The sequence below is a fragment of the Anser cygnoides genome, chromosome 5, assembly GCF_040182565.1.
Source record: "Anser cygnoides isolate HZ-2024a breed goose chromosome 5, Taihu_goose_T2T_genome, whole genome shotgun sequence".
Taxonomy (NCBI): Eukaryota; Metazoa; Chordata; class Aves; order Anseriformes; family Anatidae; genus Anser; species Anser cygnoides.
The window spans coordinates 35801861-35818845 of record NC_089877.1 but is presented as its reverse complement, the minus strand read 5'-3'; the positions used below and the strand labels follow the sequence as shown (position 1 = coordinate 35818845).

General features: G+C 42.7%; 1 protein-coding gene across 2 annotated transcripts; it reads left to right on the top strand.

The window, feature by feature from the left end:
- Window positions 1-1214: 1214 nt before the first annotated feature.
- On the top strand, window positions 1215-16121 carry CDHR5 (cadherin related family member 5). Of its 2 annotated transcripts, none has more exons than XM_013198378.3 (14): window positions 1215-1444; window positions 1664-1842; window positions 2727-2777; window positions 3125-3217; window positions 3340-3438; window positions 4839-4949; window positions 5312-5488; window positions 5896-5986; window positions 7264-7361; window positions 8184-8390; window positions 9427-9543; window positions 11030-11102; window positions 14116-14267; window positions 15391-16121. In XM_013198378.3, the coding sequence occupies exons 1-14, from the start codon at window positions 1366-1368 to the stop codon at window positions 15964-15966; spliced, it is 2103 nt and encodes a 700-aa protein (XP_013053832.1). In that variant the 5' UTR covers window positions 1215-1365; the 3' UTR covers window positions 15967-16121. The 2 variants fall into 2 exon arrangements, with proteins under 2 accessions (XP_013053832.1, XP_066853959.1); XM_066997858.1 differs by having other exon boundaries at window positions 1215-1576.
- Window positions 16122-16985: the final 864 nt, after the last annotated feature.

The following is a 16985-nucleotide window of genomic DNA, read 5'->3' as shown; positions in this document are numbered from 1 at the left end:
GACTTTGCTCAGGGAAGAGAGAGATTGAGGCACAGTTATTCTATTTGCCTCCTTTTGTCCACCTGGCAACAAGGGCTCCCTTCTCTGCAGCACTTTCTGGCCATGCTCTGTGCAATGAAATAAAACAGAAAAATGGTGGCTAATCCCCTCCATTTAAATATAGGGAAATCAAGGCAAAAAGCTTAAACAGTTTGGCCAAAGTCCAGTTTATGTAAACAATAGCACAGTAAGGCACTAAACCACCGCTTGGTGCTTTCTGCATGGCGTCGCCCTTACTTTCAACCCCCTCTTTTTTTTCATGATAAAATCAGACTCTCTGAGAAAGTGATGGGACCACTACTAAGCTCTTACTCTCTTAAACCAGTCCAGACTTTTGTCATCTTCAACCAACAGACCCTCTGAAGAGATTCGCTCCTGTACTGGGCAAAATTCTGGTTAAGAATCATATGCCTATGCCCCATCAGGTCTTGACATGTTGTTTGACAAGAAGAAAGGACAGGAGAAGCACCCCAAGGCCAGCTATCAGCTATCCTCAAAAAATTCAGCTGGTAGGGACATTCTGAAAGAGAAAATAATATATATAAAAAAAATAAAATAAAATAAAATAAAATAAAATAAAATAAAATAAAATAAAATAAAATAAAATAAAATAAAATAAAATAAAAGTCTTGTGGAAACAATGGGTCCAAGCCATAGAATAAGCAGGAAAACCCACCTTCCTGGCTCCTCCAGAACTGCTGTCTCAACCCAACAACAACATGACAAACTGAAACTAGAAGAGAGAAACCAGAGGTCATGGGTTGGAAAGCAAAAGCTGTTATAAAGGGGGATGTGGGCCATGCAGAAAAAGCCTGGATAAAATAAGTAAGGTGTAGGGGCTGTATTAGCATTATTATGACTTCTTTCAATAAGTGATCTGGCCAAAGTAGACAATATCTCTGGCACATAACAAAAATAGATTTCACCACTTCTACCCCAACAGGAAATTCTGGAGTATACAGACAGCTTCTGAATTGTCAGCTTTCATATTCTTTCTTGCTAATGCTTGTCTCAGGGAACTCGGCTCTGAGTTCTGAAATGCTTCAAATATTCCCTTGTTGCTAAAGAGAGTTTAAGGGAGGAAAGACCCAGGAACAAAGCAGTAATGGGAATTTATGCGTTATCATGTTCTGTGACCAGTTAATGTCTTATAAGTCATCCAATGAGGCAAAGAGGCAAAGGTTGAACTCGAGCAGTCCATTCCAGCCAGCCAATGTTTTTTGCCTTCGTGAAGCAGTTCATGCAGGAGACAGCACTGGGAGAAAGAGGGAGAGAAGAGGATCAGCTTAATTAGAAACATATTTCTTCAATAACTAGCAGCTCACCATGGATGTTTCTCACCTGCTCCTCACTTCTGTGCTCTTCCTGCTGCCCTTCATAGCACACGTTTCAGCACAACAACCAGGTAAGTTGTCGCAGGAGGTCTGTGACCACAGGATAACAACCCCTGTGGCACCAGCTTGTACCATTACAGCTGGCAAAGGATTTTTACAGTCTTACTTTAAGACAGTTTTGTTCAAGGGCTTTCTTTTCAGTGGTAACCAGTGGGGTCTCATGTCTCACCCACTTCTGTCACAACATGAATACTCGAGCAAATTTCTATCTCATTTGTGTGTTTTTCCAGGATGTTCCGTCTCTAACAAAAATCCAAGCGTTGAAGAAAATAACCCTCCTGGATACAATGTGACCACTATCGATTTGGAAGCAGGTTTCACTGCAACGGTTGATCCTTCCTCGCCAGATGGCAGTTATTTTACCATCCAGGGGTCTCAGCTGCAGCTGGTCAAAAGTGTGGACTATGAGGTAAGCTTTTAGCTGTCAGGCTGTAGGGATGAGATGGATAATGCTGGGAAGCAGTGGGTTTCAACCAGGGGTCTTGGACTTCCAGGGATTTATAGTCTGTGTATAAAGTATCTAGGAAATATTTTGACTGTGCTTTAGTTCACTACCAGGGAGATCAGCCCTTGCACAGGCAGAGGGCAGGGAGGAGGGGGTTGCATTGTATGCCTGCTGTCACCTTCCTTCAACGAATCTGTATGAATTAAAACAAGGCGGAGGTTTAAAAAAAGAAGCGTGACAACTGTGGTGTTCAGAGCTCTCCAGGATGCATGTAAAATGATCCTTATTTGCGTGTATAAAATACAGTGCTGAGCAGTGAGGTAATCTTATGTCGAGCATAAAAGCAGTATAAAAGGTCAATGTGTTCAGTTAGGTCACAGCTAAATTATTTTACCTACCTACGGAGTTCTGCATGCAGCCACAAGTGTCCTTAAACTGCCATTTCCCTAATGTAAAATCCCACATTTGCATGAAGTACAGCAGACAGAGGTAATACCCTGCAGGCAATGCTGCACTTGCTGCATGACATATTTCTGTTTCATTTGATTTAAAAAGAAATCTGTTTGAACTTTCCTTAAGCGGGAGAAAATGGTCGATTAGCTCTACCACCAGGTTACAGGAATCACAAAGAAAGAAGATAGTAAATCAGTCAGCTTTGACCTCAGTAAAGCAAGGGCCCAGCACTGACGAATGGCTGCAAAAGAAAGAAGGGAAATGTTAGAAATGCCTGATAAAAAGATAAAGCCCTTCTGATTCTGCAATGCATGCATTTGTCTCATTTACTTCAGAAAAAGTCAGTATATTTTGTCTTGTTTCTAAAATGGCTTGGGTTTTGTTTTTGCATACAGACTGATACCGCGCTGTTAGTGACTGTGGCTTGCCAGAATGCTGCTGGGCAGGTGGGTGCTCTTCCAAACACTCAGTTCTCTTACAAGGTACTGCAGGCAAGCACTTACTTTCCTTGTCTCTTTGTAGTCCACAGACCACGGTTAAGAGCCATCCTTTTCTTTCCAGGCAGACACAGTCCTCTAATAGTCAAAGAAAGAGCACTCAAGGCTCTGTGAATGGGGAGATGTGGGAGCAAACTACAAACCCCACACCCTGTGGGCTGTCTGCAAACCCCAGCCCTGTTCAGCATCCACTAGCTGTGCTTCTCAAACCTTCCTCTCTGTCACTCTGCAAACTGGGATCAGCCCCTAACAATCTTACCTTTGTGTTTGATTCTCTCATTTTACCATTTCTGCAGAGAGATACTTTGGACATTATTGTGACCATTATCAATCTGAACGATAACATCCCAGTGTTTCAGCAAACGAATCTCACCGTAACTGTTCCTGAGGTAAGGATTTCACAGAAATGAAGAGGGCACTGGGTCAACCAGTGCTATGGGACTAAGCAATAATTACCAGAGAGAAGTCTTCAGCCAATTTCACAGAGAAAATAACCACAACATTGTTTCAGGACACAAAAGTGAACGCAACCATTGTAGCCCGTGAAGATTTAAGTGCTAGTGATGCTGATCTGGACATCATCTATTATGAACTCAATTCAACAGTGCAGGTGAGCTTTCTTTGGGGGGTGGGGAAAAAAAGAGAGAGAGAAGTCTTTGTGTTTAATTCAGATGAGCTCCAGCTTTGAGGCTAAGGGATCATTGTATTGCATTTGGCTCCTCAACACCTTCTGGAAGAGGTGTTTCTTAAGTAAAAGCTTTTTGTTGAGTAAGCTTTTTGTCAAGTACAAGCATTGGTTTGGCTAGCAGAATGGAGCAATTGGTATTGCTGGTATTGAATTCTTCTAGTGCTCACACTTTTATTACATTGTACAGTCTGCACTTTAATCTGGGATATTCTGAACCATATGATCCGGGGAAGTCATGCTGAGATGGTCTGTAAACATACTGGGAGAGACCTTTGCACCTTACAGAGTTCAGAATTGCACTGAGTCAGATAGGGAAAAAAAGGAGTTATTGTCTGTTTGTCTACAGTGCCTATACAGAGTGGAGATACGAGTTGCCCAAGATCACAGAAAAAGTCTTTGTCAAAGCCAAAGGCAGGCCTGACTCTCCCAGGTGCTAGTTTAGTGCCTTATTTTACTTGATCTTAAGGGGTTTGCTTGATAAAGTGAGAAACAAATTGTAAGCACAGTTAAACTGATGCCAGGCTAGACTGGAAATCTGGAAGGGTCTGCCAAAAGTAAAAATTTAAAAAAGTAAATTCAAGAGAAAAACAAAAAAATGTATATTTACATTTTTATATACCATCATGCAGTGAGCAGGTAGGGTCCAACATTCTGCCTCCATTAACTCTGGGATTAAGCTCTGGGATTTTAAGGGCCGTGAACAGAAACCACGTTTTGAATTTTAGCTCTGGGACCGGATTTTGCACTCACGTTGGTGTAAATCCAGAGGAATTTAGAAATCCAGAAGAATTCTAGTCAAGACACGAGATTAAAGAAAACCCAAAGTGCAAAAGGTTATATACTAAAATGCAATTTATACTACTTCCAGTTTGGCCTTGTAGTTGTTTCCAAAGTTCATCTGTGCTAGGCTAAGTGATCGTGCCAGCTCTCAGAGGCTGTTCTTTGTGCATGGATGTTGAATTGCTTGGCTGTCATGGATCCAAACCAGGATTGTTGGAAACCTGTTTGAGTACAGGAAATAAATGAGGTAGATTTCACCCAGTACCTGCCAAGCAGGTAGACAGGCAAAGCAGGGGATCTTAGGGGAAAAAAAGTCAAGGGAACATGAAGAAACCTTTCTGACAAGCTAGGCAATGACAGTGTGCCATACTAAATGATTACATAGGGCTCACATTCCTACACTGCCCCCAGACCCCACTCCAGGTCCCCAGGCTTGAAGCTCTGATTGGGATGACAAACACAGCAATGAGTAGTATTTTCAACATGTCTGTGATCAAGTATGCTAATAAAGCTTTTCCATTTATTTATTTATTTTTACCCAGGACACCACCAATTATTTTGCCATAAAAGGAATCAATAATCCTGAAATATATTTGCAAAAAGCATTAGATTATGATAAATTTAACTCAACAACATTGATCTTGTATGCAATGGTAAGTTCTTTAGGCAGAACAAAATGCCTCGTATGCCACAACCTCTCTTAACTAGAGGGCAAATCTGAACGGGAGATCTCTGGGGTGGCAGGAGGGAGGGTGGATACTGGGGGCAGTAGATTTGGAGCAGCCTTCCACCCTCCATAACCACACTGACTGCATCCAGACTTGCATTCAGTCCACCTTTGTCAACAGAATGTCAGCAGATAATTCACTGCTTTTGCTAATTTCATATAAACTGCCTCTCTTCAGAGAGAATGGAGTTAAAACAGCTAAAAGACCCTGGGTCACTGGCTTTTGCAGGTGGGTCCTTTTGGCAATAAAACTTGCAGCTTACAAATGTGCTTTGCTTCTGGATACAGGACAGGCCTGTTGGCAGCAGCGAAATCACCCACACAGCTACTGCAACAATAAACATAATTATTGAGCAAGCTGACACCAAACCACCCTGGTTCCTACCCTGCAGCTTCATTGACGTGGACAAAAGCATTTGCATCAGCAGCCCCTATTCTGGGAGAGTCAATATATCCGAGATGTCGGTAAGCAGGCATGACCAAACAGTATCCCTGATGCTATGTTCTTGGTAGTGGGTAGTGTCTAATAATTTTCAAGAGCTTGTGCTGCTCTCCAGACATAAATGCAGATAATTCAGTGTGACAAGGAGTCTTCATCGTCCTGGAAGGTGGAAGTTCTCCTCACTCAGAGGAGCACTGCTTGTCCTTGTTCCTACAGCATGTTGCAGGAGAGGCAAGAGATGGAAAACTCTTTGCTCTAGGCCTTCTCACCTCTCCCCTGTTACATTCATCTCCCATCATATATAACATATATAATATACAACAAATGTCATTCTCACAGTTTGAACCAGCAGAGCCATGATGGGATGGGAGAGTGCTAATAGCATTTGGTGCTGTAGCGTGCTGTGTGACACTTTGCCTTTCTATTGCAGACAGAACCACTCACCCTGTATCCAGGGCCCATCTATGCTAAAGATCCGGACTACACTATAAATGAAAAAATTGTGTACAGTATTGTTGGTGGTGAGTAGAATTTGTCGCCTTCTCCAAACTGCCTTACTTGTACATTCCTACATTACCTGCCAAGAGGGGGTGCCCTGCACAGCACTTGAGAGTTGAGGGCCTGGAGATTTGGCCCTCTGTTTCTGCCCCAGAAAAATAATTAGGTACACAGAATATTGTGGATTAAGTAGAAGACACAGGCTGTACAAAAAGGAAGAGGAAGAGAATTGCAGACCCATAAGCCAAGCTCCATGAAATCTGTTTCAGAAAGACTTTTTTTTTTTTCTTTGGGGCGGGGGGGGAGAATGGCATGTTTTATCTTTAAGATTTTAGACCAGATTTTGCCAGTCTGGTCACACCACTTTCATAGTCTTTGAGCTGAACCTAAAAACTCCCAAATCATCAGCATCATTTTCATTCATCACCAGAAATAATGCTCTTATTCCACTGTGCATTGCCACTGCCTAATCTGCCCTGTTTTAACCTTGATTTCAAAAAGATTACTTGAATATAGTGAACTGATTGCCCAATCATTGACTGGGACACTGGGCCACCTTTTCATTCAAGGGATTATTATTATTATTATTAATATTAACAGTGAGTTCTTGATTAACGATCAAGGCGAAGGCAGATCGTATTGGTCAGGTGGAGTGATCATTTGTTCATCTCTCTTATTTGTTCTACATGGCACCATATCTGTGAATATACTCCTGACAATAAAGACGCTAAAGAACCTCAAATTCCACTGGCATTTTGGAGGTAGTGTGACCTTAGTCCTCCACAATAAAAAGCGAACCCATACTGGGGATCCTTGTCTAAATAAAGCCCACAGTATCTCAAAGTGAGGAAAACAAGCAAAAATTGAACATATATTTTAATGTATATCCAACATAGATGGTTTTATGATTCAAAGACAGATTGGTGATGTAGGAGGTTGAATTCTACCCCTACTTCAATACAAGAAGGTCTCTGTGTCTAGGCTCCTTTTGTAGTCAGCAGAGAAAAATAGGTGTTTCCAGAGCTGAATGCGGCTCATGTTGAGGCCAATGTCCATGAGTCAGATAAACCATGCACTAAGATGTCCCTTTCTCTTCACAGTCTAGGTAACAAGGTCAGGTAGAGATGTCTGCCTGGTAGATGTCTAGAGCTGTTTAAGATGAACCCTCACCCAACAAGATGGGAAAGGCAAGGACAATGACATCATTGTCTGGGGGTCGTTGTCACCAATATGTGGAAAAAATGAGCCATGAGCTTGAAGTCACTTTATGAAGTTATCCAATGTCTTTCAATTTCTTTAGGGAATGCAGATAATGTATTCTCAGTGGATGCAGACACGGGAAATCTAACTATGAACAAAATAGCAACTTCCCCAGACTCGTACCTATTGCAGGTCATGGTAAGTCTGATGACATTGCATTCAGCCATCCAGCATAGTTGGCTTTCTAGGAAGCATCAATCTTGCTGTGCCAGGAGTCAATTACATTAATAATGAAAGCTAACTTGTTCACAACCTTTATTTTGGAAGTATTTAGACCAAGTATTTAAGCACTATCTTATACCAATTTACATGCAAAACCCTTGCAGGAGTTGAGGCATTTTCCCTTGTGTGTGGGTTACACCATCAAAGCAAGTTAACTTAGCAAGTCTCTCCTGCTGAGTTCAAAGTATAGATGAACATAACTGGAAGGCTTTCTGTAGACGTCACAGGGGCTTGTCTTAAAGTAGCTAAAGTAACTCACTCCTAGAAACAACCTCCTCTTTTGGTTGCACTCCTCAGGAAAGGAGGAGTTGCAAAGCACCCCCTGCACCCAGGAAGATGTGGACTCTCAGATAGTAACAGAGCTGATCCAATCCCTCATGAATTTGAAGAGGCTCTGCCTGCTGGTGTTGGAATCCCACTGCTTTGTACTTAGGCATGACAATTTGTCCAGAGCTGATCCTTATTAAGAGCCACATCTAGATTCTAGGGCAAGATAATGTGGATGGCCAACAGCAGAAGCAAGCAAAGGCACAAGGACCCCAAAACACAGGCCCCTGTGACAGGCCTGGCCCAAAGCTCACTGAAAATGATGGAAAGAACTCCACGTGTTGGAACACATTTTGGTCCAAACCTAACCTCTTATGTCTTGTCACTAACATTGTCACTAACAGGAAAAGACTAACATTTCCCTCTCTCTCTCTCTCTCTGTCTTTCTCCTGTGTATGTGTGTGTCTCCAGGCCACCCAAGTCAACAACAAACAGAAATACTCCGTAGTCAGCGTGGAGATTAAGGTCATCAATAAAAGTGACCATGCACCATATTTTGAGTCCAGTACCTACACAGGAATAGTATCTGTTGGTGTGGCCCCAAGAAGCCTTGTCTTCCAAGTTGAGGATCCTTCAAGTCCCCTGATGATAAAAGCAGCAGATGATGACTTCCCTGATGTAAGAAACTGAAAATGCACTGAATTCTTCCTTACTGCTTCAGCCTTAAAGCAGAATAAGCAAACATAAGGAAGGGGAGGTGGGGAGAGACAAACACTAGCTTTCCTCTGCTGTCCCAAATTATATTTATCTGGGACTTTTACATAGAATCATTTATAGTGTGGTGTAATCTGGAGAAGCTGCTGGGCTTCTTTCTTCCAAGTGCCAGTGCCACTCAGATCTATGTAGGTAAACTGATTCACTGTAAAACAGCATGCCAAGTAAGCCCAGGATTAGCAAATCCTGTGAACAGGTCCAGATCTGGGTTAGGGTTTCTGAGAAGAGATCAGGGAGGCAGGATCCCAGGCAGAGGTGTTCTCTCTCTGCTAGGTCAAGAAAGGCTATTTGTGGACTAGCCTAGGAAGAGGAGACTGTCCAAAGACAACAGACTAGCAAGTCTTCAGTCCTGGGCTGGAAATAGTCAACCTTCTCCCTATAGTGAATCATTTTTGAGAGTGCCATTCTTGGAAAAAGTTCTGGGAGAAGGAAAGTGGAGGAGATTCACTGACCAGCCGTTCCCTTTCCCCCCCCGACAAATGTGCTAGTTTTACTGATGGCAAAGCTTCCATAACAAGACTGGGATCTAGTACTGGAATAACAATCTAGAGACAAAGGAAAAAAATATGTAGACCTCTGCACAAGGGTTATTCTCTGTTTATATCCCCCTTCAGCACTGTATTAAAGGCAGAACTGATCAAATTTAGTAGGTCCCTTGCACAGATGTGTTTTGCTTGGGGAAACACTAACAATACCAACACAAGGTGGATAAGACTTGAGGTTTTTTTTTTTTTGAGGCAAAACTTTTAGTATACATTCTTAATCTCTGAGTAAAAGGGTGAACACACCCAACTTCAACCTTCCTTCAGTTCAGATTTATTTACTGCACTATACACCCACTTATACTTCAGGCATATTTGACAAGTCCTGCTGACAGGTTGTTACAAAGATGCATGCAAAGCACAGTGTGGTTTAATCATTCACTTTTCTGGCTTTTCAGAAATTCAACCCAAACATTGAATACTACATAAAAAACAGCACTGATTTCATTGCAACCAGAGATGGACTCATCCTGACAAATGTCAATCTGCTGTCACCAGAGACTGTAATCATGGAGGTAGGACAACTTTCTTCATATTTTGCCAGGGTTGTGGAAGGAAGGAGTTTCTAACAGAGAAGCACCAAGAGTGGAATTCCATTAGATGTGGAATATAATGAAAGGACAGTCCTTGCCCCAACTATTTGTATCACAAATGTATAGGGATGGAGGGAGATGTAGTGGTAGTAAATGCACTCTGCATGACATAGGCTACCCTCTGGTGCTAGCTGAGAAAAAGTTTCCTCTGTTCTCCTGTGGAAAATATCATTGGAGACAAGCAAAAGGTCAACTGGGGAGATTTTAGGACCCTTGTCCCACAGTCTGGTTTGGACTAAAAGACAAATAAATCAGAAAATATAAAATCTAATTTAATCCCCCAATTTCTACCCAAAAAGAGAAACCTACCAGAAACTTCTTTTTTTCCCCTACACATACCACCTAAGAGATATTGAAGACATCATAGGTACAGAACAGGGGCTGCTTAAGTTTTTTTCAGAGGGAGAAAATACTATGCCAAGGCTGAGTCCAGAGGAGGGCTCCTAAGATGATAAGGGGACTGGAACTCCTGTTGTATGAGGACAGACTGGGAGAGCTGGGCCTGTTTAGACTGTAAAAGGGAAGACTGATGGGAGACCTCATCAATGCGTATAAATATTTGAGGACAGGGTGTTAAGAGCATGGAACCAGTTTCTTTTCAGTTGAGGCCAGCGACAGGACAAGAGGCAACGGGGAAAAATCTGAAGCACAGGAGGTTCCATCTGAATATGAGATGGCACTTCTTTACTGTGAGGATGAGAGAGCACTGGGACAGGTTGCCCAGAGGGATTGTGAAGTCTCCTTCTCTGGAGATATTCAAAACCCACCTGGATGCAATTCTGTGCACCATGTGTTAGGTGACCCTTCTGGGCAGGGGGTTTGGACTCAAAGATCTTCAGAGGTCCCTTCCAACCTCAGCCATTCTGTGATTCTGTAAATCCAGTACTTTTTTTTTTTTTTTTCTCAGATCAAGACAATCACAGAAGCAGTTAATAATTCTAGACTTTCTAAAAAGAACATATTCATGTTGCCCACCTGCCTGCCAGTGCCAAATGGCAACGCTAAAGCTTGCCTGGCACAATACCATGTCCTCCGGAGCTACCTGACACAGCTTGACTACAGCAATATTTTAGCTACATGGGCAGACAGCTGCTTGCAGGGCAAAAAAGTGTGCCAATGTCATGCTGCTACTGCCCCACACTACCTCATTGCCTGTGTACAGCATTGCACTGTACTGCAAAGCTGTTTGCAAATGATGAATGTGGTTTTGGCTGAGGACAGGGACTTTTCAGAACTCTTCTTCTGTGACCAGACTGCCCCAGCTACAATGCAAGGATATTGGGATATTGTGAAGATATGGTAAGGATATGGCCGAGGTACTTTGTCCCCAAAGGGTCCACCACTTCCCTTGAGAGAAAGATAGAAATCTAGAAAGTCCCTAAACTATCTTTTCCCCATGTTCACCCAGGCTGTTGCAAAAGATACAGTGAGTCTGCAGGAGGCGAGCACCATCATCACAGTGGAGATCATCTTTACTGCAGGTAGGCTGTGTATCTCTTGGTTTTCTGGTAAAGTGAGGTGACTGGGGAGTCTTTTCCACTCTCATGGACAAACCGGCAATGATAGGTCACCCAATGAAGTCTGTGGGCCTGGGCTAAGGCCAACCCTATATCTACTGGAGGTCCTATGGTGGCTATGACAGAGAAAATGCTCAAAGGACATCCTTAGGATATGGTCACCACATGCCTCAAACAACCTTTTGAGGCTTTAAGCAGTGCTGTGTGAGGTAGCATCTTTTCTTTTTATTCCAAAATTAAATCTGTAGTTGCTTCATAGTGTTTTGTGAGTCAAAAATTACCCGGAATGTCAAAGGAGGATTGCCCTGACACCTTGGTACATCCTTGCTCTTTTTTTGACTAAAAATAGAGAAAACTGCATCATAATTTCCTGTCTTATACAGAAGCAGACAGAAGTTGGTGCACCCCCACAAAGCCAGGCTTCCTCATGAGCCATGGCATTTTCTACTCAGGTCAGGCCAAGTTCTTATACTCCAAGATTTTAAGGCCTTTCCAGGAAAAATGACCCATGAGAAACGATAGACATGAGGCTACACACACAACCTTCCAGCTATCATTTGGATTTGCTGAAGTAAAAATAGCCTACACTTCTGTACTACTTAGAAATTTCTCTTATAAATCAGTTAGATTTGAAGCTTATGAAGCTTTTTACACTCTGAATGGAGAGGAATCAGTTTTGTGCATTTTCACATCAGGGCAGGTAGATTATGTCCAGACTTCACTGACTTCTCCCTGGTATGTGGTTGAACGCCCCAGTTGGGCTTTTCAATTATTTCATCCTCAGAAACACCACCATTGTGAGGATTACTGGAGGATGAAAACAGTGGGATCCTGGGTGTAAATTTGGATTCCCTGATGGTAGTGTCACTTCACAGTTGAAAACACCGTCTGCATTAAAATCACCTAAGCACAGTTTTAGGTGACACAGTCCAGCTCAGCAGAAGGCTAGCTCAGGTGTCAGTACAGCAAGGTGTTAATGCTCCAAGCAGATGTACCAATGGGTCAATGCATCTTTTAAATGTTGCACTTGCTATTTAAACCCCACACAATAATGATGCTGGTGACTATACAACAAAGTAGAGGGAAATTACACTGAATGGTTCAGAGCTTGTGAGAGGATTTGTGCTTTTTTCTCTACTACAGCTAGCACCCAGGAGTGGCTCAAATAGAGCTGAGATTACCATTTGCCTGGACAAACAGTAGGATATTTAACCCTCAGCTTGAATAAGTGGTGTTACAGAGTGTGTGTGCAACAGGTTAGAGGGTGCTTTACTAAGTGTCACAATATCCATGGGGAAACTAGAGTCCTTTTCAGTATACCTTCCTTCCGAGAAGCGGTGACTGTACGCTGACCTCTGGTTTCTGAGACATTGGTACCAGAGCCAGCCTACGTGGATTTCAGCATGAGTCATCCCACCAAGCTGAGCTAGCTTTGATGGAGGTACTGGGTGCTCCACAGCACAGAAGGAGCTAAGGGCGGTGGAGCTTCACATCAGCTCTGTGGGCTGTGGCTCCCTAGGAGACATGATTAAGAAGTGAAAATTCACTGATGTCCTAAAGCCTCACCAGCGTATTAATGATAAACTGAGAGTGCAATCAAATGCAGAGAGGGTAGTCAGAGTTTGTTGTCATAAACAGGTCAGCAGGAGAACAAAATTGTGTTTAATTAATCATTAAAATTTAAAGAGATTAATTTACATTACAAAATGAAGCTGAAAAACTTAAAAACAAAGAATCCCACTGACAACAACAAGTACCGCTGATTAACCCTGAAGAAGTTACTGTCTCTCCACTGTAATGTTGATCTCCATACAAATATGCTTACACTGACCAGTGGCTGAAAGCATACGCAGTTCCTGAGGAGGCTGATATGTGTTGCTACCGCTACAAAGAGGGCACGAAAGGGTTTTCTGTCCTGGGGACCTTCTAATGTTTTTCATTCCTATGTCCTAATGAAGCTGAGATATATCCTGGAGAACAGCAAGTGTTGGGCAGAGATGAGACCCCAGAGTTAGCCCAGGCTGGGCAGTGCTGAGTTTCTCCAAGCTCCTGCTTGAATAGTGCCCATGTATCCATCACTCCTGTTAGAGTCACTAACTAAAAAGAGTCACTAAAATTCTGCTATGTGAGAAAAAGTATGTGTCCTAGGGGGAGCTCTGCAACTACTTGTCTTCTCCTGGAGGGGAAAGGGACTTTCCTCTGGTTACAAAGAGCCTGATAGTTCAAGTTTGGAGACAGGAATCAGTTTCAAGAAAGAAACTACAATAAGAAATTCAGCAAAAATCCTTCCAACAAAAACCCTCATGACATAATCCCTTTCTTTGGCCATAAACGTGGTTCCTAGTACCCTTGCATTTATCAGCATAACAAAGATGTTATTGTACCCTCATCTGTTAATACACAAAGAAGTCAGAGCTGACCTGGTTGGTCATATTGACGCCAGAGTCAATTCCTCTCCTTCCAAGGAGCACATTGTTTTTCTACTTTTATTTCCTATTCTAACATGCTCATCAGTATCAGAGGTGAAGTTCCACATTAAAGAAAGCTTTGCATTTTCACATACATATATACAAGCATACCTCATTTTTGCATGCTGGGGGAAATGGGTGAAGTGGGAACAGACAAGATTGACCTAGCTCTACTTCTGCTTAGCTAATACAGTCATGTACATGTTTGCTTATTTAAATCATAGGGTAAACATCATAGTCTTGTAAATAGATGCTATTTCCACTTTACATAACTTCTTGCAAGCTATAATATTCTGTGAGTGGCCACTTTAATAGAAACCTCTGCTTGCAGGACAGAAAATGAATGACATTTCTTCTATGACATTAAATATATCACTGCCACATTCTACTGCACAGGATGCTTCGTTGACCTTCAAAAACTCTTTGGAGCTTTGCACACAATGAAATGTTGTGCTTAAAAGCTAGTTGCCATTTTAAGACTTTGTAACATTGGTTTGCTTTTCTTGTAGATAAAATCACCTCTGATAAGTTATACACTGCACAGGATATGGGTATCTTAGGTGGTATCTTAGCAGCACTGTTGCTGATTACCTTAGTCTTCCTTGGACTGATGATATACAAACATTATGGGAAAACGGTCAGATTCCTGATAAATAAAAAGGTAAGTGCTTTGTTTGTACCTGACTTGCATTAAGAATTTCTTAGAGGTAGGAGGTGGGACCTGAGGAGGATTTAGAGTATGGATGGGCTGTCCAAATACTACACATTTGTGTGAAGGTGATGAATCATTCCTGAGACAATATTTGCAAAGGTAGTATCGCTTTGGTGATGTTTGTTATTGATCTTTTTTGTCCTCTGAGGCTGGAGCCATATGGTAGTTGAACAGGCATAGTAAGGAGAGGAGCACGGCTCCACAGAGCACAAAATCTAGGATGAATGTGACACATACCAGAGGTGGTCTCTGAAAATCAGGTGCCTGTGGTATAAACCACTGCACATCCTTTCTCTATAGACGATGGAGAGAAAGAGCCCTTCTTATCCTATCCTAAAGCTTGGCCTTAGACAACCAAGTTTTGGACACCTAGGAACTGGACACCTAGGGAATTTGTCTTAACCTAATCTGAAGTGTATATGATGCATATGACATATCCTGCTCTACTCAGTGCTTTTGTATTCTCAAGTGCAAAGTGTTGGCCAAATTATAGTTTGCATAGGAACAAATGGATGCTGGCAGACAACCTTGAACACCTAAAATGCAGGAACAGTGCCACTAGACAATAGACAGGCAATAACATATCTTTCATCACCAATGGTCCCAGTAATTCTCCATGGTCTCTGGGTTTTAAAGTAGTTTTGAGATTGAGAAGCTGTCCTTAAGGTCATTTGCTAGGCTAAATTCTTCACAGTAATTGTCATCTACATGTAAAGAAAGAACAGCATTGTTTAACTGCTTAGGATGTGTTTTTGCAGTTGTGAAGTTTTTAATTTTTATTCTTGAAAGGGAGGAAGTGGAAAAAAACCACCAAAACCAAAACAAACAAACAAAACAACAACAAAAACAAGCAGAAAAATGAAAGTTCCTGCCTAGTAGCAGGAAATTTGACCTGGACTTGGTAGGCAGCATGTTTACTTGCTATCAGTGAACACTTCTCCACCAGCATCAACAGGGTCCAGGGTCTTGCTTGTATATATTCAACAAAGGCCAGACGAGTACCTTTAGCCACACACCTACACCCCATTTAATTTCCTTTCACTGCACTCACAAGGTGTCTCTCCTCCTGTAGTTCTCCAAGGATGTCCCTAAGAGCTATGAGAACCAAGCTTACAATCAAGATGAACACCCAGATCTGAGTGCCAAAGAGCAGGAAAGCTCAGAAAATGGTGGTATAACTGAGCTACAGCAGCCATCATTTTTCTTGACCTCTTCTAAAGAAGAAATTGATGGCCTCCCAAAGACTTCCACAGCTTCCGCAGTCGTCTTTGACCTGGAAGAGAAAGAGAAAGAGGAAGAGGAAAAAGAAGAGGAAGAGGTGAAAGAAGACACTAAGCATGAGAAAGAAGTAAAGTCTATCCTCAAAACAGACAGGAATGAGGGGGACCAAGGCTACAAAGCCGTGTGGTTTAAGACCGATGTGGATCCAGATGCTGGAGAAAAAGTTGAAGTGATTAAGGACAATGCATCAGATTATGATGATGACAGTGATCAAGATCTGCAGGAGAATGAGGAGGAAGAAGATGACAAGGATGATCACCACAGAGGGCCAGGGGTATCTATTGATTCAGAAAACTCATCATTCCCAGCTGCAGAAGTGATGATTAACATGTCTCGCACAGCGACAGAAAATGACGTTAAAGTGTAATGGGAATAAGTCTGTATGTTCCCCACTGAAATGGGGGAATCTCTTCTGCTTTTCTGAGATGGAGCCCACCTTTCTGCTCGGGGGTAACTGGAATGCAGGAGGACACAGTTGCCTCTCCTGCATGCAGAGATTAAAGCCAGAAGAGATTATAACTAATTTAACCTCTTAACAAGACCTTGAAACATCATGTGGGATTTTGGACGGGGAAAACATGTCCCATCTCTCCACCCTTCTGCCTGTTTGCCCTGGAGTCCTCTACATCACGTTTCCCAAACTGGCTGCAGGAATAGCAGAGATATAGCTACACTGACTTTGAAGCAGTTAGCTCAGCTCATGGTAGCAATTTAATTGCACAATCCAATGCTCTCATCTCCTCTTGGTGGGTAAATGAGCCAGCACTGACTGCTTGGATGTTCCCTTTAGGGTGTTGCAGGTTGATGCCAGCTGCAGGGCGTAAGCCAGCGCAAGTCACTCTGACCCTGCAGTTGCTCATATGACTGCATCCAGGTGCACACGTCAGGGCTTGGCTCTGCTCTCTGCACCCCAGCACACGCAGCTGGCATGACATCAAGGGGACTGGGAGCAGCAGGAGTGCCACGACAGGTCCCCCTTTTGCCACAAAGCGGGTGTTAAAATGCTCGGGAGCTGTTGTTTCCTCTGTCACTGATAAGCAAGGACGGATCACGTGCTCTTTCCTGAGGACTTTGCCAGGCATTTTTCTATGTCACAAGACACCTAATTGTGCTGTACCTTGTGGGCCAGATAAGAGCTTCTGCCAGAACCTGCCTACAAAATGCCAGGAGTATTTCCACCTCCCTGGGATTTTGGCAGCGATAGATATCATTCTGGGGTGCTGGATGTAGGTCAGCACATTGCTTCCCATTGTGTCCTTTGTCCAGCAGGACTCGAGGTGTCCCTTATAAAAGGGACTTCATTGCTGCTGAAGGTGGAGGTCAGCATTTGCTTCCTAGTGCCTGACGTCACTGCCTTCTCTGCCCCTCACTTGTGGATGTAAACCT

What these genes read in the sequence shown, in the direction of transcription:
- CDHR5 (XM_066997858.1), top strand. Translation starts at nt 1,366, where the DNA reads ATGGATGTTTCTCACCTGCTCCTCACTTCTGTGCTCTTCCTGCTGCCC. An exon ending in TCAAAAGTGTGGACTATGAG is followed by an intron (nt 1,843 to 2,726) that starts GTAAGCTTTTAG and finishes TTTTGCATACAG; the next exon opens with ACTGATACCGCGCTGTTAGT. An exon ending in GATTCCTGATAAATAAAAAG is followed by an intron (nt 14,268 to 15,390) that starts GTAAGTGCTTTG and finishes CTCCTCCTGTAG; the next exon opens with TTCTCCAAGGATGTCCCTAA.